The sequence below is a fragment of the Tauraco erythrolophus genome, chromosome 1 (assembly GCF_009769465.1).
Source record: "Tauraco erythrolophus isolate bTauEry1 chromosome 1, bTauEry1.pri, whole genome shotgun sequence".
Taxonomy (NCBI): Eukaryota; Metazoa; Chordata; class Aves; order Musophagiformes; family Musophagidae; genus Tauraco; species Tauraco erythrolophus.
Window position 1 is genome coordinate 8287625 of NC_141465.1, and position 27393 is coordinate 8315017.

General features: G+C 43.1%; 1 protein-coding gene across 1 annotated transcript; it reads right to left on the reverse strand.

Moving 5' to 3' along the window:
- Window positions 1-1305: 1305 nt before the first annotated feature.
- Window positions 1306-15274, reverse strand: TBX19 (T-box transcription factor 19). Its single transcript, XM_086622762.1, has 8 exons — window positions 15078-15274; window positions 8269-8533; window positions 6336-6470; window positions 5461-5522; window positions 4286-4347; window positions 3427-3615; window positions 2345-2477; window positions 1306-1540 (listed from the first exon to the last, which is right to left on the reverse strand). The coding sequence occupies exons 1-8, from the start codon at window positions 15272-15274 to the stop codon at window positions 1306-1308; spliced, it is 1278 nt and encodes a 425-aa protein (XP_086478888.1).
- Between the last annotated feature and the right edge of the window lie 12119 nt (window positions 15275-27393).

Below are 27393 nucleotides of genomic sequence, written 5' to 3' on the forward strand. Positions count from 1 at the left end.
TCATGACTGCAAACAGAACTGAATTGCTGCTGGACATTTCATTATACAGAGATATATCTACATGAATTAGCTTGCAATTTTTTATTTACCCCTACAGGAGATCAAATGGAAGCACTCTTCTCTGAGAGGTTAATAGGGCTTGCCCAAGGAGGTACGTGAGAGGACAAGGAAGATTGGGGGACGACTTATTATCTGCATCACACTGGTGGTTAGAAATCCCAGACAAGATCAGGCCTCCACTGTGCTAGACATTTTACACTTGCACACGATAGGAAAAGCTGTGGCCTGAAAAAGGAAGCTGAAACAGACAAAAGGTGAGAGGGAAAACAGGTAGAAAACCATGAAATACCATGCTCAAGAGCATACAGCCAGTCACTGGCCAAGGAATAGAGAATTCCTGTCCTGTCAACTTGCTTCTGGCAGAGGTGCTTTAGATTGCTCAGAGGCTGTTAGGTGAAAAAGACTGTGTGTGTGTTTACACCTTGGAAAGGCACTGAGGAGATAATACACCATTTATTCATGTTTTATTTGTACTCTATACCTGAAGCAAAGTGGAAATGCAAGCTGAATCTTTTTTCTGTAATTCTTTTCCCTCCATCCTTTCAAATATAGTACATATAGAAGACATTGGAACTTTTCCTTTCAAAGACCGTCACACATCCGACTGTAAATGCTAAACTAGATGCCCTTCACTCTGCTGCTACAATGCAGCCACTTCCTCAGCTTGAGTCTGTCCATTATCCCTACAGCACACAAACAGCAAACAGGAGCTGGAGAAGGGAAGGGGACAGAGAATACTGTGTGCAGCTGGCATTAGGGTGTCAGACTAATTTGATCCCCCAAAGGGTTTAGTTTCAGATATTGTGAAAACCTTCACGTGCAGAAAGTCTTTCAAGCAGCGCTGTCTCTTCAAATTACCAGTTGCGAACTTGCTCACGATTGCCCCTGGACTCGGCCGTTAGTTACAGAAAAGACTTGAAATGACACGAAAATATCCAGCTGCTGTATCTGCGTCACTTAGTCCCATGTCTCTGACCGTTTTGTATGTGATACAGAAGCAAAACTAACTATAAAGATTCTTTCTGGACATTATCCTGAATGACAAATAAAGGTTACAGTAATGAGCCGGTTCCCGTAACATTTCCTGCCTTTGCATTATGCATTTGACTTTTACATGATGGAAAGTGATGTTGGATGAAGTTGGTGTTCTGCATACACATCCCTGCTCTGAGCTGCAGTTCTAGAGGATCGTTTGCAATTTGTGTCACTTGTTAGGCTGAGCTTCCCGCGTGAGCTGCCTGTCCATTAAAAGGAGTGTGAGGATGTCCACGCGGAGTCGGCTAGTCTGGCTAGAGCGGTTTCCCCTTGCGTTTCCATGCTGCCGGGCAGCGTTCCCTGCAGAGGGATTTGGACTGATGATGCAGTGGGTAAGGGGACGTTACCCCTTAAAAACATGCTTGAGTGGCTGCTGTTCACCTCGCTTCCTGGGTTGGCAACGTTTACGGCACTGTTGCTCACTGTCCACAGGCAAGGATAGTGGCTGGAAAAAAAAGCAGTACAAATTGAATGACTTATTTCAAAGCATTTTCCCCTGCACAAGACTTACGGCAGTAAAGTCAAGTGCGTCATCTGCTAAAAGGCAGCTATCCGAATCGAGTTACTGAGCTAGATCAGCCTTCCAGATCTTAAGTGAAAAACCATCCGCGACCATCAGACCCCAGTGACCTTGGAGAGAGGACTGGAGAGAAATGTACAAATATACATATGAGGTTTCAAGATTTAAAGATCTTTTTCATGAATGCTTACGCATTTTAAAGAATCACAGCCGATTTTCCTGGTACCTAAACTAAAGAAGAAATGTGTGTATTTATTTTGTGAAAAGGAGGAAAAATACTTGATAATTGACTCTCTAAGTCTAAATTCCAGCCATTCCTAGCACTGTTTACTACCCTATTAACAATATTTTTATAATAGAACATTAATTAAATTGTTATATCCCTGCATGGGAGTCGAATCCTCATTTCACACAGGAAAATAAGGAGGAATATACAGAGAAAAATAATTTGGCTTTAAAACGCTCACAGATTGTAGATACCAGAGTTCTCGGTGGCTGTTCCAAGATCCCGGTTTTCAGCAGTGCTGGGGAAAAATGAAGCTCCCATTGATTTCGGAGCAGGAGATAATTAGCTTGTCGGCAAGATCTGTGCAGGAATCTCAAGTTGGGCACATAGGACGTGTTTCAAATCCTGGACACTGATTAAAGCTTGGAACAAAGTGTGAATCACCAGGGCAGTCCTACAAGCCTCACTGCTCCTAATACCAGCAGTTTTCTCCATAAGCTTACCTGGGTCCAGGGCTGGCAGCTCCCTTTGTGTGTGGCACCGAGAGCAAATTACTATGTGGAGAGGATGGCAAAGTCCAGCTGTCATGTCCTGAGAATACCTGAAGATTATTGCTGGAGCTCTCCAGCAAATTAACTTTGGGCAGAAAAAAAGCAAGAAACAAATCCTCAGTGACTGTTACAGAGACATTGTCTTAAGGCAACAGAACATGGTAGGCCTGAGGGGGCAATCTGATCATGAGGTTCCTAACCACAGGTATGGAATCATAGAATGGTTTGGGTTGGAAGGGACCTCAAAGATCATCTAGTTCCAACCCCCCTGCCATGGGCAGGGACGAATAAGGACAAGATTCACATGTTTATTAAGAGAGTAGCAAGATGCCATTGTAATTCCAGGTGTGATATATGAGAAGGTACAGCATGATAGACATAGGATATGTATCTTTGCAAGTCTGACTAGTAGTCTTTTCATTAATGATAATTGCTGTATGACTGGCAGTGTTTTGATACAGATTTTCTTTTAACTTAAGCTTAAATATTTCCATTAAACAGGATGCCTTGCTAAATTATAATTAGCAAGAAGATTACTTTATCCTTACTCTTGTTTCTGGCCAATTTCCTCTGATCAAAGCAGAATCAATTTCTGGAAATCTGCAACCAGATCTATAGGGTGAAGGGAACTCAAAAGACATTCTGGCAATACCAAAATGCCCTCATCTCAAGTCAGGTCCTACCGTGTTCCTAAGGGCTGCTTTGACTTGAGCACACAACTGCGTCATGGCATGACGGTGAAAGGAGGCTTGCAATGCTCTTTTGATATAATTAGGAGCTGTACTTTAATAAAGCAGGATCATTCACTCTCATTTTTAATTAACAGTTACAGTGCACCCAGCTCTTTGCAGCTCTTATTTTGTTGCCTTAAACGTACTTTGCACATGCAGAGTTTGGTGCAGATTGTTACAGACTCATCATGCTCTTTCCTAGCCTCAGCTCTTGCTTGTTTCCGAGCTTACGCTAACCTAAAGCAGGGCTCGTCACACAGAGGGTGTCCGTTCCCTGGGAGCAAAGCAGCATGGCAGTTGTACCTGTCGGTGAATGATTTCTCTGCATGTAGGACGGTGGGTACGGAGCAGCCCGATGCCCTCGCAGTGCTGAGTATCGCTCGCAGCCATGGGGAGTGTGTGGAGCTGGCAGAGGCAAAGGTCCAGTATACTGATAATTAGAGCTTCCTGATGCACACATTGTGTCCGGGTTGGAAATCAACCAGCCACCCACTTCGAAGGGAAAGACAGAAGAAAGCTATGATTGCACTAAACCACTGCAGTGTATTGCAGTACGATAAAGCAACCAGCCTTCCTGCAGAATCAGCTGGGCCTCAGAAATACCAAGCTGTTTCCAAGATACTAGTTTGTGAAATAATTGATGATTGAAAAAACCACAAAAAAAAAACACCAAAAAAAACTCAAAACCACCAATCCTAAAAACAAGACCTAAAAACAACTAACAGAAAATGTCACAAACATCGAAGAACAAATGAAAGAAAAACTGACCATCATTAAAACAAACACAACCTCTGCACCCCCCCTTTTTTTTTTCTATCTGTTCACCAATAAATGGTAATTTTTTAGGTGACAAAAAAGTTCATAGTTAAAAATACACAAAAAAAAGGAGAGAAAGCCCTAAAAATGCCGTATCTCATCTTGATTTTAGATTCCTTCTAATATTGAAAAATTGGATCATAAGGACAATGATCCCTCTGCAGAAGCTGTCACATTATTTCCTACTGTGAGGTTTCTTCTTTTTTTTCTTTTTTAAAGGGTCCCTTTCTATGAACACAATTCAGGACTCAGTGAGTGAGTGATATGATCCAGTTAATCAAACCCCAGACTCCCAGCACGTATCATATCACACAAAACTTCCAGCTGACATGAATAAAAACCTTACAGTGAGAGTATGTCATATGTTGACCTTCAGAGACTGTTTCTGGAGCATCCTTGGGATGGTTTCTGAAAAGCAAAATACTTAGTGGCAGAACTTTTCATTGAGAAATTACAAAAGAAAGTTAAAACCAGAACAATTCAGTAAAAAAAAAAAAGGAAAAGTAAGTTAAAAAGGAGAGAAATCCGTCTTCTTTAATCACTTGCTAGACAGCAGTAGACTTTTCTGCATAAAGGAGGCAGGAACTTATGTTTTGTGGCACGCTTAAAAGTGTTCCTAAGTTTGTGCCAAGTTTGGGGGCTGAACCTGGAATTCTAAGTCTACCTGTGGGCACCGTTCCTGCTGGCACCAACAGCCTGAGCCTGGCCTCCTGCCCAGACCAAGGCAGGGCTCTGCCTCCTGCTCAGCCAGGCGAGCCGAAGGCAGCATTCCCTCTCCGCAGCTGGGAACCCTGACGCTGAGACACAGCAGCTTCTCAGGCGGCGAGAGGGATGGAAATACAGATTCTCCCGCAGGCATGTGGGACACTTTGCATGTCACAGGACATAGCAGGTACAAACAAAATTTATTAGCAATTATGGACTGGAATGCATCGCTTGGATGCCCCACTGCATTAGCATGGATGATGCAAGTAAAACTTTGGAAGATAAACCACAGTTTGTTTCCGATGGAAGCATCTCTAATATGCTACCTAGTGAGCACCTACTGGTTGCTTTAAATAAACACATCACACATTATCACACAGGGTTAATAATAGCAACACACTTATGTTGCAGTTACTGTGCAATTTCACTTTAGTTATGCTTTTTACATCAGCGGTTAACTTTTATTATCCCCAAACTATCAAATTATGAGATTCACTGGAGTGTAAGGACAACGTAGTGAACACGCGTGGTGTATGACATCACTGGGGAAATTCACACCATCTCATTTCAGGCTTCTTGTGTACGCAGTGCTAAATCCTAGGATTCCCAAGAGGATACTCACCCACTTCAGACCCTACTGTGGTAATAATGATATAGAGAGTCTCCCCACTAATTTCAGTGGGGTGACCCTAGATTTAAGACAGCAGAAACAAGATTAAGTTATATAATTTATCTTTCACATTGTGATGCCACAGTTTTAAATGTTTTCAGCAGCAAAATGATACTGGAGTGAAAAAAAAAAAAAGATGAACTCACCTTTCTTTTGCATCCAGGAAGGCTTTGGCAAAGGGATTATACTTGATTTTGAGAGCTGTTATCTTGAGTTTACAGAAAATAAGGCATGTTAGTGAAAGCAATTTGTAATAGAGACTTGACAAAACATCTTCCAGAGTAATCTAAGTGGAACAGCCTTGGTTATCCCAACAAAATACATGCCCACACATGATGTTTCCCAGGGATGGCTGTGAGAGAGCTTAGCTTGTTGCAGGGTGCTGTGTATTGATCAGTGCCACAGGCAGAACACCAGTTGTGGCAGCGTAACGTTGCGGTCTGGTCTGGGAAATCCTGTGGGATAGTGAGCCCTTTCAAGAGAGTTTAAACATGGAATTCCTACCAAATATGAATCGAATCTACAGCAACACTAGCTAAGTGATATGGCACGTGAGTTAGCAATTGTCACCATCCAAAACGTCCCTCAAGTACAATTTTGATGTTGGGAAGAAATTTTCCCATGGAATGTTGTACTGTTCTGGAATTGTATGTATTAGAAGGAGTGCGGAGAAGGTAAGGTTATCATTATAACTATCAGTAACTGCTGGAGAAAGATATTGGACTTGAAAATATTTTTTTTTCCAGTAAGGATTTGGGGTTCCAGGACAGATGGACCAGTCTGGAATAGCCATGGCAGGATATTAAGCTAAACCTGGCTTAGTACTGCAGCCAGACACTGGATTAGACAATGTTGTGCTGCAGAGAGAAGGTGAAGTGTTAGACTGGATGGAGCATTACACTGCATGGGACCCGTGGCGGAGCAAGAAAAGGACCCGTCTGTCCGTGCTGATCTCGTAGCCAATAAGCTGTTAATGTATCTCATCAGTCATGACCAAGAGCACAGCATGGCATCCGCCTACCTCTTCGTTTTGATAGGCAGTCACAGCTATGAACTGCGTCTCAGGGAAGGAGCAGTTCATCACCATCCGGTGGGGGCCTCCGACGCGAACTATGTGTACCTGGGGCTCATATTTATGCAGGGAGTTCAACATTATCTGCAGAAAACAAAACAAGACAGACAGAGCCCAATGCCACTCTGGTATCCCACAGCTGCTCTTTTGCTCTGGGTCTATAATAGACCAGATGTCACTGCTAAACCTCCCCAGTCAGTGATTATTGAGAGTAGAAGGGCAGGTGCTTTCCTCCCTTCTGATGAACCACAGGGCTGAACAGACTGAGACTTACTGGACTTGGATCTAAAGTTTTCGATAGAGAAGCATTAGTGAATGTTTGTGTTAGCAGCTACGGCCTTCAAACCATTGGGCTTCCACTGCACTAGAGGCTGTTGAAGCAGTTAAGGGGCAATCCCTGTCCTGCTTCTACTGTCTGGAAGCCATCACAGAAATTAGGGCCAGGAGGGAGCTGAGGGAGTCACCTAGTCATCTTTCTGGGCAAGGTGAAGTATACCTAAACAAGCCTTGGCAGATGTCTCTAACCTGGCATTAAAAGCTGTGAATAGTGTTGATTCCATAACACACCTTCCTCAGGAAGTCTATTATATTGCTTAATTCTCTCTACTGCAAGAAAAAGATATTTTTTTAAGAGATCTGTACTTGGGCAACTGCCATTAGCATAAAGCACTGCTAGTTAGCTATTCCTTTCTAATAACACCACAGAAGGGGAAGCTGAAGCACAAAGTGGGGACATGGTTTACCTTAACACTGTCATCAAAAGAAAACAAGGAGAGCTTCAGTTGTTTGTTATTTAGAGACTTTTGTTTGGGGTCTGTTTCTCATTTGGCTTTTCCTCCCTTTCTACTTTCCTTCCTCTCCACTTCACCATATAAATGTATCGTGTTCCCTTGTTTTTTCCCCAGTGTCTCTTTTACCCTCCAAGTTGGTTTCCTGTAGCTTTTTACCCCCCTGCATACTCTTCTGAGGTCTTGGATGCAGGACAAGATTTTGCAAATTCAGATCCCATTCTATGCTCCACAAAAAATCTTGTGTGCTGATTCCATGTGTGACTTGGGAAAAGTCAGGTCATCTTTCTGTTCTCCAGTCTGTACAAATTGAGATAATTTCCTACCTAATTAGGGTACTAGGCTATGGAGGTAACTCGCAAACCTAATGGAAATAACAGATGGAGAATGTGTAACATTTACATGAAAGAAATTGATTCTGGGCTGACAAGTATCATCCAATGTAGGAGTTTTGTACAAAACAAACAAGCAAACAAAAGGTCTTGTGCAACATTTTACCTTTAGATGCATCATCAAAAATAAAACACGAAACAAAACTAATTTTCCTGTTTGCATTTTTAAGGGGTTCAAAGAGAAAGTCACTTATTTCTGGTACATGTGGTTTCTTTCCAAAGGCCAAAGCTGATTCAATAGAATATTGATAATTATCATGATGCAGAAGCAGACATAGTAATTATTTCATTTAGGAGCAGCCTTTTATTCTGCTATCTGACTCCTGCCAACATTCCACTTACACCAAACAACATGGGGGAACACAACAAAAACCTAATACCCGTGACCATTTTTTCCCCCTTCTCTGAAGTCCTATGTAAAAATCCCCAGCACACAAGACCAACTCTGAAAAGCCCCCTGATGATTAAGTAAACCACAGCACTCTGTCTCTCTTAACATCAAGAAGTCCATTAAAATCTGAAAGCGCCAATTAAGGCCTGTTTATTCCTGTTTACATTTGGCCTCCGGAGAATAATTGGCATCTGTGGGTGAAGAGGCCTGTAAGGGCCTCTATAATTACATAAATGCACCCTTGATATTTCTTGATTGGTAGGTGCTTGCGATTGAAGCCAAGAGGTGTATGGGGAAACATCATGCCATACCTGCCCACTCCCATTGAGCTTGTTGGTAAGTTTGACTTTGCTGAAGGAAATGGCAGCTTTCATCCAATGGGCCCCAAAGTTGGGAGAGTCTGGGTGGATGTAGACGCAGCTGTGGTTTGGTGGCTCTGGTTTCCCAGCCGGTACCCATTCTCCGTTGACATACTTCCAGCGGTGGCCATCAGTTGGGGCAAAGTCCAGCAGGAAGGAATACATGGCGTTTGGGTCCAAGCCTGACACGCTGATCTTCAAAACAGGGAACATGCGCCTGGCCAGGAAACAAAAGAGGGAGACACCACTGGAAACTGGTTTTGAAAGACTCTCCTCAGTATGTTTGTGACCAGATGCTCACAAGTTAGGTCAATGTAAAAAACGTCCTCCCTCCCTCCCTCTAGCTGAAGAAGTCTCTTAAAGGTTAGTCCTTTGTTTTATTTTATTTCAATCATTCAGAAGAAACGTTGTCTCTAAAGTAGGGCACTAAGGTCGTGGTCATGCCAAGAGTTATGAACATAATGAACCACGTACCGCGTCAGCAGAGTCCATGGGATCTGGACATGCTAAATACATCCTTAGGTGTGGGACAAGAAGGCATGAAAAGGATTGAATAGAGTTGAAAATGGCTGAGGAAGCGGAGCTGAACCACAGATTCACTGCATTAACTATAAAATCCTATTACAAAGTGCACTTCTTTGGTGCTTAGACTCCCCTGGCTCTATCCAGTGGCCAAGTCTCACCTTGTCTGACTTTGGATATATCTTCTGAAATCATCCTGCAATCTCCAGCACTCAGGACATAATCCCAGCCAGGTACTCATCAGACTCCAGTTAGATTTATTGACCACACTACTCTATACAAGAAGTTTTTTTTCTCTTCCTTTGAAGGGACTGTCATATTCTACAATGTTTGTGAGCAAAGTCAGACACTTCTGTCTGTCATTTCCTGTGGTTCTTGTGTTAATCCCCAACATCTCCCACTTGAGTAATGGTTTCCAGGTAGCACTATTCTAAATGCCGTAATAAGTCTGCTACATTTTCCTTGTGTAAAAATACTTCTTTACTTTATCAGGGTCCTGTCAGGTTAGTCTGGCATGACTTAAATTTAATAAAATGCCTATTTATCTCATTTTCTATTATCTTCCACATATTTTTTTACCCTTTTCTTCAAAATACATCCTGAATTCTAATTACATGGATATATTAAATGTCTGTAGTTAGCTAAGATGTGTTTTCTCCCTTTTTTAAGGGAAAGGGCAATCTCAAGCACAAATACAGGCTGGGCAGAGAATGGATTGAGAGCAGCCCTGAGGAAAAGGACTTGGGAGTGCTGGTGGATGAGAAGCCCAACATGAGCCGGCAATGTGCACTGGCAGCCCAGAAAGCCAACTGTATCCTGGGCTGCATCCAAAGAAGCGTGGCCAGCAGGTCGAGGGAGGTGATTCTGCCCCTCTACTCTGCTCTTGTGAGACCCCACCTGGAATATTGCATTCAGCTCTGGAGTCCCCAGCACAAGGACATGGAGCTGTTGGAGCGAGTCCAGAGGAGGGCCACAAAGATGATCCGAGGGCTAGAACACCTCTGCTATGAAGACAGGCTGAGAGAGTTGAGCTTGTTCTGAGAAGATCTTATTGCAGCCTTCCATTACTTAAAAGGGCCCTACAGGAAAGCTGGAGAGGGACTTTTTGCAAGGGCATGTAGGGATAGGACAAGGGGCAATGGATTTAAACTGAAAGAGGGGAGATTTAGATTAGATCTAAGGAAGAAATACTTCACCAGGAGGGTGGTGAGGCACTGGAACAGGTTGCCCAGAGGAGTTGTGGGTGCTCCATCCCTGGAAGTATTCAAGTCCAGGTTGGACATGGCTTTGAGCAACCTGATCTAGTGGAAGGTGTCCCTGCCCATGGCAGGGGGTTGGAACTAGATGATCTTTGAGGTCCCTTCCAACCCAAACCATTCTATGATTCTAAAAGTATGCATATACTGTCCCACTACCATTACATATATCTCCAGTTTGAGAAGTCTGGTTAAAATCCTTGCTGTTAGACCTTGCACTTGACAGTTCTTTCCAGTAATTTGGTCCTATTCTTCCATATTCCCTGATCTCATCAGCTTGATCAAGACAGATTCTTCTGGTTTTAGTTCTACCTTAGATTAAGTGTTGCCCATTACTAAGCTCTAAATATCCATTATCCAGCCTTCCTGCTGTCTTGTGCACTTAAAACTGAAATCCTGCCTTTGTTTAGTTTTGGGAAAATACTTCAAAACATCTTTTTCTTTGTGTCGCTCCTTCTGTGCTTAAAGGTCCAATTTCAACTTTTCTAAACACCTGTTTAATTATTATTTTTTTCTTTTGTAAAGGAGATTTGCAGCAGCTCACAGCTGGACATTCCAAAGTTTTCTTTCTGTCCCAGTACTTGTGATTCATACCACATCACTATGAACTGGCATCTCGGTGCCTGAAAATTTGCAGCAATAGAGTTTGTAGGACTCCAGCAGTTTCAGGAACTGGGAAAAATTTGTGATCAGCAGAACAGAGGAGTCTCCCAACAAAGGTATCGTTTCATTAAGTTTCTTAGCTTGTCAAGGAATGTACATCGTTACTGTGGAGGATTATTATAGCTGTATAATAATAATTATTATACATTATTCTTCTACGAGTAAGAGGCTCCTGGCCCCAGGCACCTCCATAGTGACCTCTCCTGGCAACTGCCATTTTGCCATGCCACGTTTTTATGCACAAGCCAATGAATTTTCAAGCTCCTTTTCTGCATAGGTACAGAGAGACTGGTTACACCAAGGAGCCCCAGCAATTGCCTGAGGTCTATGGCCACGGGGCTAAGGTAAGGTAGCTCTCTAGGCTTAGGTAGCAGCGCAAGATGTCCAAAATACAGAAAAAGGGAAATGAAACTCCAGGATGTCTCAAGGAACACCAGAAGTCTCTGCCCCCACAGCCATATTCTCCAGTGGCTCCCAACGGCTGATAATCTCCTACGCTCTTATAACATCCTGCACACCACTTACCTTTCTGGACAGCTTTATAGAGTTCTTGCTGTATACATTCAGCACCTGCTCCTCACAGGAAAAGACAGGATTTGAGAAATTTGAGATTTTTCATCTAATATAAATACTTGGTGATGCAGGACCAATGCAACATTGAGAAAGATATATTGAACCGTGATCTTTCTAATGAAATAGAAGTTCAGCCAATGATTTATATGCTACATTTAATGTGTCTCTCTGACCAGGATGCACCAGCTACCAAACTGGGATGTGATAAAAAGCATGGATGTATTGCTTCCTGCACCCTGCAGACCCCTACAGTCAGTCTTCAAAGTAACACACCTAGATATTTACCTGAAATTGAAATGGAGGGGAAAATCCATCCACCTGAAAATTTAATTTCACTAGATGTCTCAGAACAATTTGTGTTACATGCAGACCGTTAATTCATCTGCCCACGATGCAGAATTCTCTGCCTTTCTACTTGAGAGGCTTGAGTTTATCCCCAAAAGACCTATGGACTAATGCCAGAAGAGAATAAAGTCATCATCAACTCTATCCTCCTGTATCACAGAGATTATAGCACTTCCCTGCATTAACCTGCTTCACACACAGTTAATCCCCACCTCACTTGAACCAGCATGTCTTGACTGTACAGACTCTAATGATGGAAAACCTACCACCTCACTTGTTCTGCTGATTAAGTGGCTTTACTGTTAAAATCACATTTGTCTGTCTGTCTTTTAGCACGGCAAATAATGATTTCTCCAAATTTGTCTCAGTCAGAATGTTTGTTTCAATGATCAGGTAGGAACACACGTGACCTCCATTACTGCAACAGCTGAGCACTTCAGCCTCTTCAATTTATTTAGCGCAGACCTGCTACAATTACTCCACAGCACAGAACTTGAGTGGGAAGATGTTTGATATCAAACTTTCACGTGTAGTAACCAGTAAAGTTGCTTTAGTATTTAAGCCTGGAAAGGGCTTCTCCCCCGTGACGTCTACCTGCGTTGATCCGCTGTCGATTCTCCCCATACACAGAAGGGAACCGTGGCACCTTCCTGCCCCCGGGCAATAACGTGGATTGCAAAGTCTCAGGATACTGCATAGCTAATAGGTTATAAACACTGAAAGAAAACCTACTCAGTCAGAAAACAGAGTGTTTGATACTCAAATGCCAATTAAATACAATAAATCTGCATAAAATAGATGACTGATTCACACCGTATCAGCTGCACCCATTGGGATGTATTTTGTGATACAGCGTGCAGTTTAATTTCACTGGTGCCTGTCCTGTTCAGAATATACCATCTTCCCAGTGCACCTAGGCATATTGCTATGGCATGTGATATTATAATGAAGCATGATGCAGCAATGGAGACGTATCTCTGTATTAACACTGAAGTTGGTTGACCTAATTATGACATTTTGGGACCCTTGGTACCAATTACAGATGGTTCAACCACAGCAGATAGAATTGTGCATGCTAGAATTTTACACTTCAGCATCACTAATCAATCAGCCTTTCATTCTCTGGGATGCTCCTGTATCAGGTTTTGGCTTGATTTTTTAGTCTTGCTAACAGTGTCTCCACACAAACTGCCTTAGTTTTCACACACAGAAGTTCATACTGGCTTCTTTCATTGATCATAGAACACAGTCTTCAAAAGGATTCATATATCCTTCAGCAGGAATGACTTGAGTTAGTTCTACTGATATGAGTGGGAGCAGAATTAGATCAATATTTTTTCTCTTGACAGTCCCTCTGGAGACAATCACTGAAGGATCTTGAACCTGAAAAAAACATCAGCACTCATAGGAAACTGTCTCAAGTTTGCCTCCTTTTGAAATGCATGGAGATGTTCAGAGAGTTTTGCTGCAGGCCACTGTCTGTATTTCCTTTTTTTGGTGTCTGATGCATTTGTTATGGAAGATACTTTCAGAAATGCAAGAGATCCTTTTTCACAGTCCTCGATGCTACAGTAACTTTGTTAAAAGGATTTGTGCAGATGACTGTGTAACATACGTTTATGATTTTTTTATTTCAAAATTGCTGTAGTTTGAGCATAAAGAACCTGTTCTTTCCCCCATGGACATTACTAGAGCTGTCACTGGCTTTAGGAAAAATAGAATCAAGCTGATAAGGAGTGTGTAAGTTAGAACAAAGAAAAATAAGGAAGCTTACATAATGAAATAAAAAGTAACCAGGCATATTCAAGTCACAAAAAATTCCTTCATCATCATCATAAAAAGATTCTATCTATGCACTCACCTAGACATTTTAGAGAGAACTAGTATCACCATGCAATCATGATTTACATTAGCTGAGAGGAAAGAAACTGAAAAAAAACCTGTCGGTAAGGTGCGATTCTTTGTACCGATTTAATTAATTTGAGGCAAACCTATCTTACCTCATTTTTGCTCACTTACGCTACTAAGGAGCCAGTTCAAGCTACTGTATACGAAGTGAAAGTCCACTCAGAAGCTTTTTGTAGCCTAATGGCAGTTTTTAAAGCACTTTAAATGAAGCAAAGGCCGCTTCTCAGTGTAAAGAGAATCTCGGCAGATTTCTAATCCTGTAGGTTATTAGGAGGAATCAGAACGGCAATAGGCAGTGTTACGCCAGGAGCTGATATTTTGGGAAGGTAGCTGTTCTCTCAATAGAGTAACCTTGCTGAGCCAACAGACTAGATTTTTCCTTTTAAACTGCTTTCACCGATGTCCCTTGTCAAGCTACAGTCAACAGCAGTATCGTCCACAATTTCTGCTAAATCAAAGTCTGCGAAATTAATAAAAGTTACACCATTTGATTTAATCTTTCTCTCCATCTCTTAATTCCTCTCTCCTATGCAGATCTCCTGAGAGGTCTTGCAAAAGAAACGTGTGCATGTTACGGGGGGAAGGAGGGGGTGTGTTAGAGTGGGAAGAACAGCAGAGAGGCAGCGAGAGTAAATTAAGTAAAAACCTTAGCACCACTGTACCAGCAAACCTTATTCTAGTAGCTGCCTGTCTGCTACAGGCTGAACTCTGTTGTCAGTCCAGTTCAGAGCAGAACCTCTCTGGAGAGCCTCCTTCAAGCCAGCGTCTGATTCAGGATTAGTATCCTTCCTGCCAGGTTTTGCACTCTTTTCCTGTGCCTTTCTGTGTTCCCCAAATAGTAAGATATGTGATCCGTTTACGTCACAATATTTTGTCTTTCTAAAACTGCGTATTAACCAATATTCCGCCCTCATTTCTGAGGGCACCAGCAACAGCTACAGAGCAATACAATTGTGGGACCATGCCATCCGGACTGCATATACATGCCATGTAGGGCAGTTTTGTGGTACCCCTTTCTAGTGCATACTGCTTGTACAAGCTGTTAATACCCAAGGCCAGAAAGGCAGGAACTGCAGCTGGGGATAACACCACCAGTCTGCTTCTGTAGAGTAATTTGAGGTCTACAAGTAAGGACTTGCTAATAAAGGCTGATGATTATTGGTACAAGAAGTCCTTCAAAAGGTTCTGAGAGGTACCGTCTATTCTCTTGCAAAAGTTTCCTTTTTGTGCAGCCTTAAGTCAGTCAATGTATTTCCCCAGCAAGTTTCACAAGCAGGAATAAAGGGTGGCAGGAACGCTTTAGCAGTGACCAAAAAGGAGCAGGGACACTCCATTCCATTCATACGCTGTTTTTAGGGGACTGCAAGGCTGCAGGGATAAAACTGGTACGTACTCATTGCAGTTCTTTCGAGTCTGCACACAGTTTATTATCATACCTCCTAACCCCCCGGCTGTCATCTACGCTTAGCCCGCAGCGTTGCGCAGATCACTCACCTGCCGTTCTTGGTCACGATCATCTCATTAGTGACTTCCCTGAACCTCTGCCAGAGCGTCGCATCCTCTAAGACAACCTGGAGCTGTTTCTCCGTGGGGTCGCCTTTGTCTCTCCCGGCCCGGAGTTCACTCTCCACAACACTGAGTAGCCTGGAGACGGTGCAGTCGCTGGGCTTTTTGCAGCCCAGGTCTGCCATGACGACTTTTCTGCCGGAAACTTCAGGTAGCTGTTAAAAGACAAAAACCATGAGCTAAAACAAAAACCGAGTCAGTTCATTGGGTGAAGCCTGACAAACGTGCTCTCCTTGCTCTTTTGCCACTGACTAGCTCTTTCCTCTGGAAGTCCCAACGGGCAGTGACACCGGCGTGTGGAGGTTTATGCACACCCTCCACACAAAAAGAGGACTATCTCCTAATTACCTGTCAGACGGTCAGGTGGGTGGCAGGCTGATGACTCAATTGGCTGCCTTGAAAGAAGAGTCCTCCATCCAAATTAGCATGCTTTTATCTTTTTTCAACCTGAAGTGGGTCTAATTGTTCTGCTTGAGAACCAGGTTTCCATTAATGAAAATTGTTTCATTTCCAGACTGAAACAATGCATGGAAATTGCGTTCACGCTGATGCGGACTCTAACTGAAGGAGCTGGTAACAGTCAAGATAGTTACACGGAGAAGGCAGTCTTAAAATATTTCCACCAGGCATGTTGAATAAACGCATTAACCTCGTTCCTCTACGTTCCTAAATCAAAATGTAATAGTAAGAGAGCCTTCTGCATGGAGGTTTCAATGCACAAGGAGCAAGTAGCATCCCTGTGCTCAACTCTTGATGCCTACTGTGTCCATTCCTTGGTCCACCATCATTCACAAAACCCCTGCTGCACCTTACAAGCACTGAACTCCCCTCTGGCTGCATTTCCAGGGATAGATCCCATGCTTCTGGGGCTGGGTGTGAGCCAAGCTGCCTGAGGCCTGGCGTTGGTGACCTGCTCAAGGCCCATAGAATCATAGTATCATAGAATGGTTTGGGTTGGAAGGGACCTCAAAGATCATCTAATTCCAACCCCCCTGCCATGGGTGGGGAAACCCTCCATTACACCAGGTTGCCCAAAGCCTCATCCAACCTGGCCTTGAATACTTCCAGGGATGGGGCATCCACAGGTTCTCTGGGCAACCTGTTCCAGTGCCTCACCACCCTCTGAGTGAAAAATTTCTTCCTTATATCCAATCGCTCATGACATACAAAAGCTCCCTCAGCATCCCTAAAATAGGCATTTCCTCTCACCTCAGGCTGAGACCTTCTCTGACAAGCTTAGTCTAACCACTGATACCTTCCACAAAGAAGCCACTATTTTACTGAGAAGTCCAACAATTTCAGCAATCAGTCAAGGCTATGAGTATCTGCTAAAGGGTTATGTGAAGGCCACGTAAATACCGGTGACCTGTAAACACTGGACTTTGGCATGTAACAAGGTATTTAAGTGCCTAATTTCTCCTGATGCATCTAGCTCCAATAGTGTCTTTGAAAATTCTGATCTGTTGGACATGACATAGTCAGGGACTTGATTATGAAAACATGCTGTTGGAAGTAATTTTTAGAGAAATGTATTTTCTGGCTACTTATTGAGAACTTGGCATTTGTTTAATTCTGTAGACCCTGCTGAATTCCTGTGCTTCTGGTTCTTTCTAAAAGATGAAATGACTTGGTGGGTCACTGAAGGGATTTATAAAGACAAGAAAGGGTCTGGCAAACTTGGTAAAACAGGATTTAAGTCATTTGACAAGGCTCAACAAATCTTGCAGTTCAAAAACCTGAGATACCATCTACCTAAGCGGTAAGGGCCAGAGCTTGTTGATCCTACTGGCATTGTACGGCACCTTATTTGGCAACCAGTCCTACCAATCCCTCCAGCCCTACATGGAGTAAGGTACTGGTTGCAAGTCCTCAAAACTGCACAGCTGCAGGTGTGCAGCAATGTAATGTTCTGAAGAACAGGAGGCTTCAGGAGAGAACTCTCAATTCCCAGCAATCTCAGCACCTTCGGAAGGTGCAAGCCAGACAGGTCAGAGGTATTTTTATATCTGGGTAATCCCAATCATGCTGCTTTCAAATGGCACACTTGAACACATCTTCCCTCTCTTCAGCCTTTATGTACCTCTTTTTTAATTGTCAACTCATAACAAAATTACCTAGATTACTCTATCAGTCAACTCGCTTTGTGACTTACACCAGAAGGCGTCAAATAGCAACTTCTAGTTAACATCCAGCCCACTTCCACTGCTGAACAACTGAAGAATGTGCTTTAAAATCTACAGGATATTTAGGTACTCGGAAGTGTGTTGCTTTGCGTTTGGAAAAATAGTTGCATCTCAGGTAGTATGTTTGTGTAACATGCAATATGTTTATGTTTGAATTCTCCTTTCCAAATGCTCAAAGAAGACAGGGAAGGTACTACTGTAATTTTTCCCTGCATGTGATCAAATGGCATAGCAAATGCATAGGAGATTATGTGAGGTAATATGAGTAAACTAAAAACTATAAATGTAAATAAGCACAGAAATCAGAGCTGGTTGAAGCACTGTGTATTTCAATTCAACAACTTCAGTTTTTCAGATAGCTCTAAAACAAATACATCTGTGATTTTTGGGGATTTTTTTTTCTTTTCAGTCAAAGCCCTATTTCCATACAGCTTTTTTTTAGAATTAGTTGCTCAGAAATCAGAAAATTCAAAGTTGAGGCAAGTGCAGAGACAATAGCTTACAGAAGTAGCAATATTTCAGTAGTTACACACTGTTCTTTCTATAGACAAATAAGAAGGGAAGCAGCTTGATTTTCGGAAGTACTGACTGCCCACCTCTCCCGCAGGGCTTTAAGTGGAGCAATACTAGATCAGAGCCTCCAAAAAATCAGATCCAATCTGCCTTCCTCAAGATGCTTAGAGCTTAAAAGAAATCAAAAGCATTCACAAAGTGACAACAGTTCACATTGGTGGAAGAGTTTCAAAATGAGGGAGAAGGGAAACGCTGTCTCACCAGCAGAGACGGGTGAATTGCCAGCAGTAAAGACTATGCGCAGCAAAGATGAATTAGAAATGGAGGCAGCCACAAAGCAAAGAAAGGGAGATCTGGCCCTGAGTGTGTTGCTTGCCCAAAGCACTCTGGGACAGAGCTGTGGAGGCGGAAGGGTATATGGAGGGAATGGATAAAGGACCCATTCCAGTAATGGGCTGGGAAGCAAGTTTTTCATCAATAAGTGGATTTTTTACAGCTAGTGTCCCTAAGGGAGAAGCACAAGGACATTTGCTTTGGAGTACCATTTTAAAATTTGCATCCCGCACAACAATAATGCGCACTTTCAGATACTAAAACTAAGTCACACTTGGGCGCTTCTGGTTATCACTCACGCAAGGTGCATGATGCTTGAAAGCCTTGTGTCCCAGAGGAGAAAACCCACACATCTAACTTCTTCAGATACCTGACTTTCATACGGCTTGAGTTTTAATTTTATAACTGTGTTGCCATAGCTCAGGATGCTTGCAACCACAACATTTTCCAAAATGAGAGTAGTTACCTGTGATTGGCCAGTGGGACAGCCCAAAAATTGCTGTTTTCAGCATGGGGAAGGGTGTTTCAGCTTTGAGAGTTCAGACTAAGAGCAATTGGTGCTCTATGTAACAACATATCCAGAAGGCACAGCTCCCCACTGACACGTCTTCCCTACTTAAAAGAATTAGCCAAAGAAATAGCAAGTTTGCATGCATGCGAGCAAATGATCAGCTGAATGCACTTGGACCTGAGATTTTACTTTAAAATACACATCCAGACCCACATGAATCTCATCCCCCACATAAGGCTCCCCCACACCAGGCGTTGTCTCTGCTTCACACAGCTGCCATGGCAGAGGGCTGCAGAAGAGAAACCAAACAAATAGATTCATAGTCAAAGTTATTTGCTTATTGCTGGCTTTTCATTTAAAAAAATATTAAGGGTGGAAATCTTTACTTTGCTTATTTAGCCTGTTTTAGGAGAAAAGATATCCTCTAATGTCCCTCTGTTCACCTAAATAACAACTTTGAATGACTTCCTGAACATCCCTCCTACCTTCTTGCGAGATGAATTCTTCCAAGTCTACAGATGCTGAAACTGAGGCACAAACGGATTAATTAAGAATCATAGAATTGTCTGGTTGGAAGAGACCTTCAAGATCATCGAGTCCAACTGTTCACCCTGCACTGTCAGGGTCCCTAAACCATGTTCCTCAACACCAAATCCACACGGTTTTTAAACACCTCCAGGGATGGGGACTCCACCACCTCCCTGGGCAGCCTGTTCCAATACTTCACAACCCTCTCTGTAAAGAACTTTTTCCTGATATCTAACCTAAATTTCCCTGGCGCAACTTGAGGCCATTCCCTCTCGTCCTGTCATTCATAATGTGGGAGAAGAGACCGACCCCCATCTCCCTACAACTTCCTTTCAGGTAATTGTAGAGAGCGATAAGGTCCCCCCTGAGCCTCCTCTTCTCCAGACTAAACAGTCCCAGCTCCCTCAGCCGTTCCTCATAGGACAAGTTCTCTAAACCCTTCACTAGTTTTGTTGCTCTTCTACGGTTATTTCTTGGCTGGAAGGTACGTCTCCCTGAACCTGACATTTGAAGAAAAGGTAGCCGCACTCGCAGAGTAACACAGTAACAGGACGACTGACAATCATTGCCACCGCAAGTGGGACAGAGCAGGGCCAAAGGACAGAAGACCATTACCCCTCTTGCACTTGTCTCTTGTTCAATTAAACAAGCAAATCAGCAGGGCAGCGGAGGAAGCAGGAAACGTTCATACAAAACCTACAATGTTGTAAGCTTTCCCTGAAACCCAGCTGGGAGAGCTGGGCGCTTCCAACCAGGGATCAGACACCTCGTGGCTCACAGGCAGTCGGAACTAACCCCGACTAGTTAAAAATGCAAGCACAATGCTCAAACATCTCCAGCCGTGTCCAGGATTTACTAATACTAGAATTTCGTGACTCCTATTTTTAAACGAAGCAATGAGGACTGGGGAGAGCAGTGGAAGAACAATCCTGCAACACTTACTGGAGTTTATTCACCAAGTTCCAGCAGGAAAAAGCAAGGTGTTATTTTTGACTTTCTAATTAAACTGGTTCTAAAACTCTCCTGGCCACCAGCTGGTGAGGTACAGTGGAAAGACAAAAAAAAAAACACACAAAAAAAGAAAAACGGTAATTCAAGAGGCCTTCCTTGCCTTGACATTGGATAGCTGTTTTTTGGCCTTTAGGTGCACATTTCCAAATAAAAGGCAGCCCTTCGTGAACAGATGAAATCACAGGGAATGAGACTCACTCTTTCCATCTCCACAGCTCCCACTGAAGCATTCAAACACCTAACCCCCCCTCTGAACGTTCAGTCCCAACAACACGGGGAAACGTAACCTCCACCACCATGACACTCCCAGGAAATCCACACCTATCAACTACCACGGAATAATTAAGAGAGGATAAAAAGACAGCTGCTTTCCCTCTGTTTTTTAATCATGGATCCAGCCCCTTAGAGATTGCCAGGCTAGAAGAGACTTAGAGAAGGTTAGCCTTTTCATTAATGTCGGGGGCTGAGGGGACAGTTTCAATAACTTCCACCAGGTATGTTTTTAGCGGGGAGGCAGGCAGCTTGTTCAGGAAGCGCGTCCCTGCCTGGTGTTATAATTGAGATTACAACTGAGATTAATTCCGAGCCCAGAAGGCATAGGAGGCTTTACAGAGCAACCTTTCTTCTTTTTATAAAAGAAGAAAAAAATCCTGATGTTGGCAGGCTGGTGATAAACGTTAATTTGTTTTAAACAATAACTATACTTTTCCCTCATTTGTTTTTCCCTACTTGAATATCTCAGTGCTGTCTCCAGACATGGATTAGCACCTAGAGCAAGAAACTAGTACAGACCCCATTTTTAAGCTCAGAAAAATAATAAAAATAAAGAATTTAAGAGATTCCGAACAAACTTTTAAATTCTATTTACAACGTGTCAGAACAAAAAATAGTAAGTTCAGTGTTTATATTAAGGAAATCAAACATGCACTTTTGATTTTGATAGTTAACAAAAAGCTTTAACTTACATATGAGAGTTAACAAGTTGCAAGTATGACTTGCTTGAAGCACTTGATTATCTCAAAAGCAGTGAGCCTGACACATCTTGTTACATAAAACCAGAAAACACAGGAGTACCCGCCCATGATAAAATAGTTTGTTTCTGCTCCACGTATTTGGAAGCGATAGCCCTTCAGAGCTGTGATGAAATCATGATGGCCAGCTGATACTTTCAATGTACCATTTTTCTGCTGCACTGGTGTTACTTCACAATTGCCTCTGCAGAGATTTTAAAGCACAAAGTCTCAGGAATAACCTCTCTTAGAGATGCCACAAGGGAACCCAAGAAAAACTTAAAAGGATTTCAAATAGTCTAACTTAAACATCAATCCCGAAGATTGGCAGCTTAGATACACTATTCCATCTCTAATTCATCAGAAGCTTTCTTCAGAAAAATGAGAACACAGAGGATTCTGTTCCCTTTGGGCATCTCCAGCTTTTCATGGCTGTCCAGTCACAAGCCTGCAGCCCCGCTGACACTGCAACCAAGACTAAACTCAATAGGAAAAGTACAAGTAAGGGAAGGAGAGAAATATCAACCTCCAACGTTGAACTTCTTGCATCCACAAAACACCCTCTCCTGCAAATCAGACCTTGTGGAAAAAGAAGGGAAAGGGGCAGACGTTACGAGTGCGGTAGCCTTCCAAGAGTCTTGTCACTGAATTCGCATGTGGTGCTGATGACTCTGCCCCGATATTTGTAAGCGAGATTCAGGGGACAAGGTGCTGTAGATTAACTGATAAACCCTTTCAGAGTATTTCGAAGGAGCAAAGTCATCTCCCGAATACACTTTCCCTAGGGGGCAGCAGATCCTTCATTGCTTAGAGATTTCAAATGAAGACTTAATTTATTTTTTTTTTTAATGATTCACGTATTAAGACCTCAACATGAGAACAACATGGCAAAGTTCAATGACTTTGTTGTTATGCTGGAGGTTGGACTAGGCAGGCAAAATAGATCTAAGCTATTAAACATGGTACCCCATGTACCAGTACAAGTTGGGGACTGAACTGTTGGGGAGCAGCACAGAGGAAAGGGACCTGGGCGTCCTGGTGGACAGCAGAATGACCATGAGCCAGCAATGTGCCCTTGTGGCCAAGAAGGCCAATGGCATCCTGGGCTGTATTAGAAGGGGTGTGGTTAGTAGGTTGAGAGAGGTTCTGCTCCCCCTCTACTCTGCCCTGGTGAGGCCGCATGTGGAATATTGTGTCCAGTTCTGGGCCCCTCAGTTCAAGAAGGACAAGGAACTGCTTGAGAGAGTCCAGCACAGGGCCACAAAGATGATGGAGTGGAACATCTCCCTTATGAGGAGAGGCTGAGGGAGCTGGGTCTCTTTAGCTTGGAGAAGAGGAGACTGAGGGGGGAACCTCATTAATGTTTATAAATATGGAAAGGGTGACTGTCATGAGGATGGAGCCAGGCTCTTCTCAGTGGCATCCAATGATAGGACAAGGGGAAATGGATATAAGCTGGAACATAGGAGGTCCCGCTTAAACGTGAGGAAGAACTTCTTCCCAGTAAGGGTAACAGAACACTGGGACAGGCTGCCCAGAGAGGTTGTGCAGTCTCCTTCTCTGGAGATGTTCAAAACCCACCTGGATGCGTTCTTGTGTGATCTGATCTAGGTGGTCCTGCTCCGGCAGGGGAATTGGACTAGATGATCCTTTGAGGTCCCTTCCAATCCCTAACATTCTGTGATTCTGTGAAAGGACTTATTGCCCTTTTAGGACTCGGATTCATACATGTCTTGAAATAGGTATATCAAGCTCTCCTGGCAGTCCTTGGGAGCTCTAACCTTTTCAAAAAGATAAAATACAACCCTCTAGGTTTCTATATTACAGGAAGACAGGTTGCTGCTTCTATTTCAAACAAAACTTTGGAGTTTCCTGTATGACAGAAATTTCAGTTTAGTCCACTTTGAGACAGAACAATAATAATAATAAAAAAAAAAATCCCAAAATGAAAACCTTAACACGGTCTCCCACAGCACACAAGTCTCACTACCATCCCTGAAAAAAAATGCGACTGCTTTGGTTTGCCCTGTCAATCAGAAGAAAGTTTAATGTACTCTGAAGAGCCCAATGCAGAGCCCTGTACACTGCCAAGGAATATTAAAACCACAGCAAGTTTTGGATGCCTATTAGGCACAAAATAAATGGACCTGCTTTCTGAAAGTTCAAAAAAAAAACCACACAAAAAAATCATTGCCTCTAACTCTACTTTTAACACACATTCATAAATCATTGGCTTTTTACTTCCAGTGTACATCAGTATTCAGAGCGTATTTATTCCACAAAGACGACCCAGAGGCATGCTCTTCCACAGCTCTAGTCTTTGCTGACAGTATAGCATCAGGAATTATTTGCTCTGTAGCATGGACTAAGCCAATGGTTTGTTGGCACATCTAGGTTGACTCTTGAGGTAAATAAGCAGTAATGAAAATATCATCCCCATCTTCGCAACTCTAGTTGTCTAGGTGCATGCAACGATGCCAATAAGAATTTGGTTGAGCTAGATACATGCTGGTGCAGCAGCTGCACAGCAGTGGTGACAGAAAAAAATCCCCTCAGCAGCTACGTATTTTGTACAAAACACAAGAAGTAAGGACAAGACAATCACTTAAAAAAAAACCAAACCAACCAAACAAAAAACCCAAACAACAACAACAAAAATCAAACCAATCCACGGCAATTCCAACATCATCTGAAGAATCAGCATCATTAAAAACTCCATATTAACTATAACAGCAATTTATTTAATGCAATGACAACTTTATTGAAGAAAAAAAACCCAGCACTTTTAAGTTTTTTATTTCACTTCATTACAGAGAAAGTTCTAAGTTAGGAAAAAAGATGTTTATCAAAGTAGAAATCGAACAGTGTAAATACATAGAAAAAGCACAACAGCAAACAGAATCAGTAACAGTATATAACATTCTGGAGAATTTCCAAGTTTGGTTTTTATTTTACAAAACAATTCCAGAGCAGTTTAAAAAATTTAGTGTTGTCACATTACAGTGAGGCATGCAGTTTTAAGAAAATATACCATTTCTGTGCTTTCTGTCCTAGTTGGTCAGTATCTACTACGGTTGTAAACATCAGTATTTAAGACAAATGTGTTTAAAGGACATCCTCCTCCTCAGTTCTGGCAGTCTACAATAGCAACAGTGATCTTACTTTCATTAACATGATTAAGGACCAAAACTAAGTAAGAACCTTTCTCAGAGACTCAACAGAGATTCTTCCAATCTCTTAGCACAGAACAAATGGGGTTGAGCTTCAAGTGCCCACACTGCTCCACAAGGGAGTTCCCCCGAGTTTCAGACTGCACGTCAGCAACAGTGCCACAAGCCTCCAAACGCATCGCGCCCCAGCTGCAATCGACCCACGAGCTATGATCCATCAGGCCTGTCATGCTGCACCTGGCTGGAAGCCATCCCATAGCACTCTCCGCCCTCCCCCCGACTTGCCTGATACATATTCACACATAAAGCCTAACACACTTTACAAAAGACCAACAAAACAACAAGAACCCAAACATGATTTCTTAAAATAATTTCAACTTGGTGCAGAAATTTCTTTCTTGGTTTTTGTAAACAGCTCATGAACAATCTTATTAGTAAATAATTACGGAATTACTAAACAAGATGGAATTGTTCACATCATGACTGTGGAACCATCTCACATAGTACCAGTATTCACAATGGACTTCTTCACATAAAACAGAGCAAAACTTCAAAGTAATGAAAAAAAATCCCACATTTTAATGTTCAGAATCTCAGTATTTTGGGAACAGATTACTACCACACACCTGCATTTCCACTTCTACTATATCTGGAAAGTCAGCTGATGCCAGATATGCACATTTCGTGCTAGAGCTGTATGGTAAGGCTGCTTGGTTAACGTTAAGGTTATCTGTTCTGCAAAAAGTAAAAAAAGTCAACAGGCAAGTTCACCAACAATGAGGTTGGACAAAAAGCACTTTCTGGTAGAACACCAAATCCTATCGAGATGGACATCCAACATCATACAAGTTTCTTTAAAAAAGTCAGCCTTGAGTTAAGTGCTGCAGGCAACTGAGCAAGGACTTTGAGAAGGAAGGAGCTCTGTGATTTAAAACACAAACGTCTCTATTTACAGTAGAGTGCACACAACAAACATTCCTTGTGAGCCTGCAGCGCTATGACCTGATCGGCATCACAGAGACATGGTGGAACGACTCCTGCAATTGGTGTGTTGGACTGGAGGGGTATAAACTTTTCAAGGACAGGCAGGGGAGACAAGGAGGGGTGTTGCCCTCTATGTCAAAAAAAGGCTAGAATGCATGGAGCTCCACCTGGCAAGTGATGACAAAAGAACTGAGTGCCTGTGGGCCAGGGTGAAAGGAAGGGAAGGAGACTTTACAGTGGGAGTGTGCTACAGACCACCCAATCAGGAGGACCAAGTGGATGAGGCCCTACACAGGCAGATAGGAGTTGCTGCTTGTTCACAAGCCCTGGTCCTCACAGGGGATTTTAACTACCCTGATAGCAGTCGGAAAAACAACATGGCGGGGAACAAGCAATCCAGGGGATTCCTGGAATGCATTAACAATAACTTCCTTATCCAAGTGATAGAGGAACCAACGAGGAGAGGTGCCATGTTAGACCTCATTCTTGTCAATAGGGAAGGGCTGGTAGGTAATGTTGAACTCGTGGGTAGCCTTGGCTGCAATGACCATGAGATGGTGGAGTTTGAGATCCTAAGGGCAGCTAAGAGGGGGAAGCTCAGCAAGCTTGAAACCCTCGATTTCAGAAGAGCTGACTTTCACTGCTTCAGGAACCTCCTTGGTAGTGTGCCATGGGATAAGGCCCTGGGAGGACTGGGAGCCCAAGATTGCTGGTTGACTTTCAAGGATCATCTCCTCCAAGTTCAAAGGCATTGCATCCCTAAAAGGAAGAAATCAGGCAAAACCACCAGGAGTCCTATATGGATAAACAAAGAACTCCTGGCTAAAATCAAATACAAAAGGGGATTACACAAAACATGGAAGGAGCGACTGGTAACCTGGGATGAGTAGAAGGAAGTTGCTTGTGTACTCAGAGACCAGGTTAGAAAAGCTAAGGCCCTGACAGAGACAAATCTGGCCAGCGATATTAGAAATAACAGAAAAGGATTTTATAGGTATGTGAGAGAGAAAAAAGAAAAACGAGAGAGAATGTGGGGCCCCTCCAGAAAGATACGGGTGACCTGGTTGCTGAGGACATGGAGAAGGCTGAAATTTTCAACAACTTTTTTGCCTCAGTCTTCACTGACAACCACTCGAACCACACCACCCAAAAATCACAGAGGATGTTGGCTGGGTCTGGGAGAGTGAAGAACCATCCAGGGTAGGAGTAGATCAGGTCCGGGAACACCTAGAGAACCTGAAGGTGCACAAGTCCATGGGACCTGATGAGATACATCCATGGGTCCTGAAGGAACTGGCTGCTGAAGTTGCTAGGCCACTAACCATCATATTTGAGAGGTCCTGGCAGTCTGGTGAGGTTCCTACAGATTGGAAAAGGGCAAACGTAACCCCCATCTTTAAAAAAGGGACCAAGGACAACCCGGGAAACTACAGACCAGTCAGCCTTACCTCTGTGCCAGGTAAAATCATGGAACAGATTCTCCTGGTAGCTGTACTAAGGCACATAAAAAATAACCAAGCGGTTGGTGAGAGCCAACATGGCTTCACTAGGGGCAAGTCGTGCCTGACTAATTTAGTTGCCTTCTATGACAAAGCTACAGCTCTGGTTGACATGGGTAAAGCAACGGATGTTCTTTTCCTGGGCTTGTGCAAGGCATTTGACACTGTCCCACATGACATCCTTGTCTCTAAAATGGAGAGAAACGGATCTGACAGATGGACCACTCAGTGGATAAAGAACTGGCTGGATGGTCGCACTCAAAGAGTTGTGGTCAATGGTGCGATGTCTACATGGAGACCAGTGTCAAGCGGTGTCCCTCAGGGGTCTGTTCTGGGTCCAGTGCTGTTCAACATCTTTGTCAGCGACATGGACGACGGCATTGAGTGCACCCTCAGTAAGTTTGCCGATGACACCAAGCTGTGTGGTGCCGTGGACTCACTTGAGGGAAGAGATGCCATCCACAGGGACCTTGATAGGCTTGAGAAATGGGCCAGTGCAAAC

Bases quoted from the DNA above. Each gene is read 5' to 3' on its own strand.
- TBX19 (XM_086622762.1), bottom strand. From the start codon at position 15,274: ATGGCAGACCTGGGCTGCAAAAAGCCCAGCGACTGCACCGTCTCCAGG. The intron at 4,348-5,460 runs GTGAGTTCATCT...TTTGCTTTTCAG, and splicing joins TTCCTGGATGCAAAAGAAAG to AAACCATCCCAAGGATGCTC. The intron at 1,541-2,344 runs GTAAGCTTATGG...TTTTTTTTCCAG, and splicing joins GCTGCCAGCCCTGGACCCAG to CCACTATCCTTGCCTGTGGA.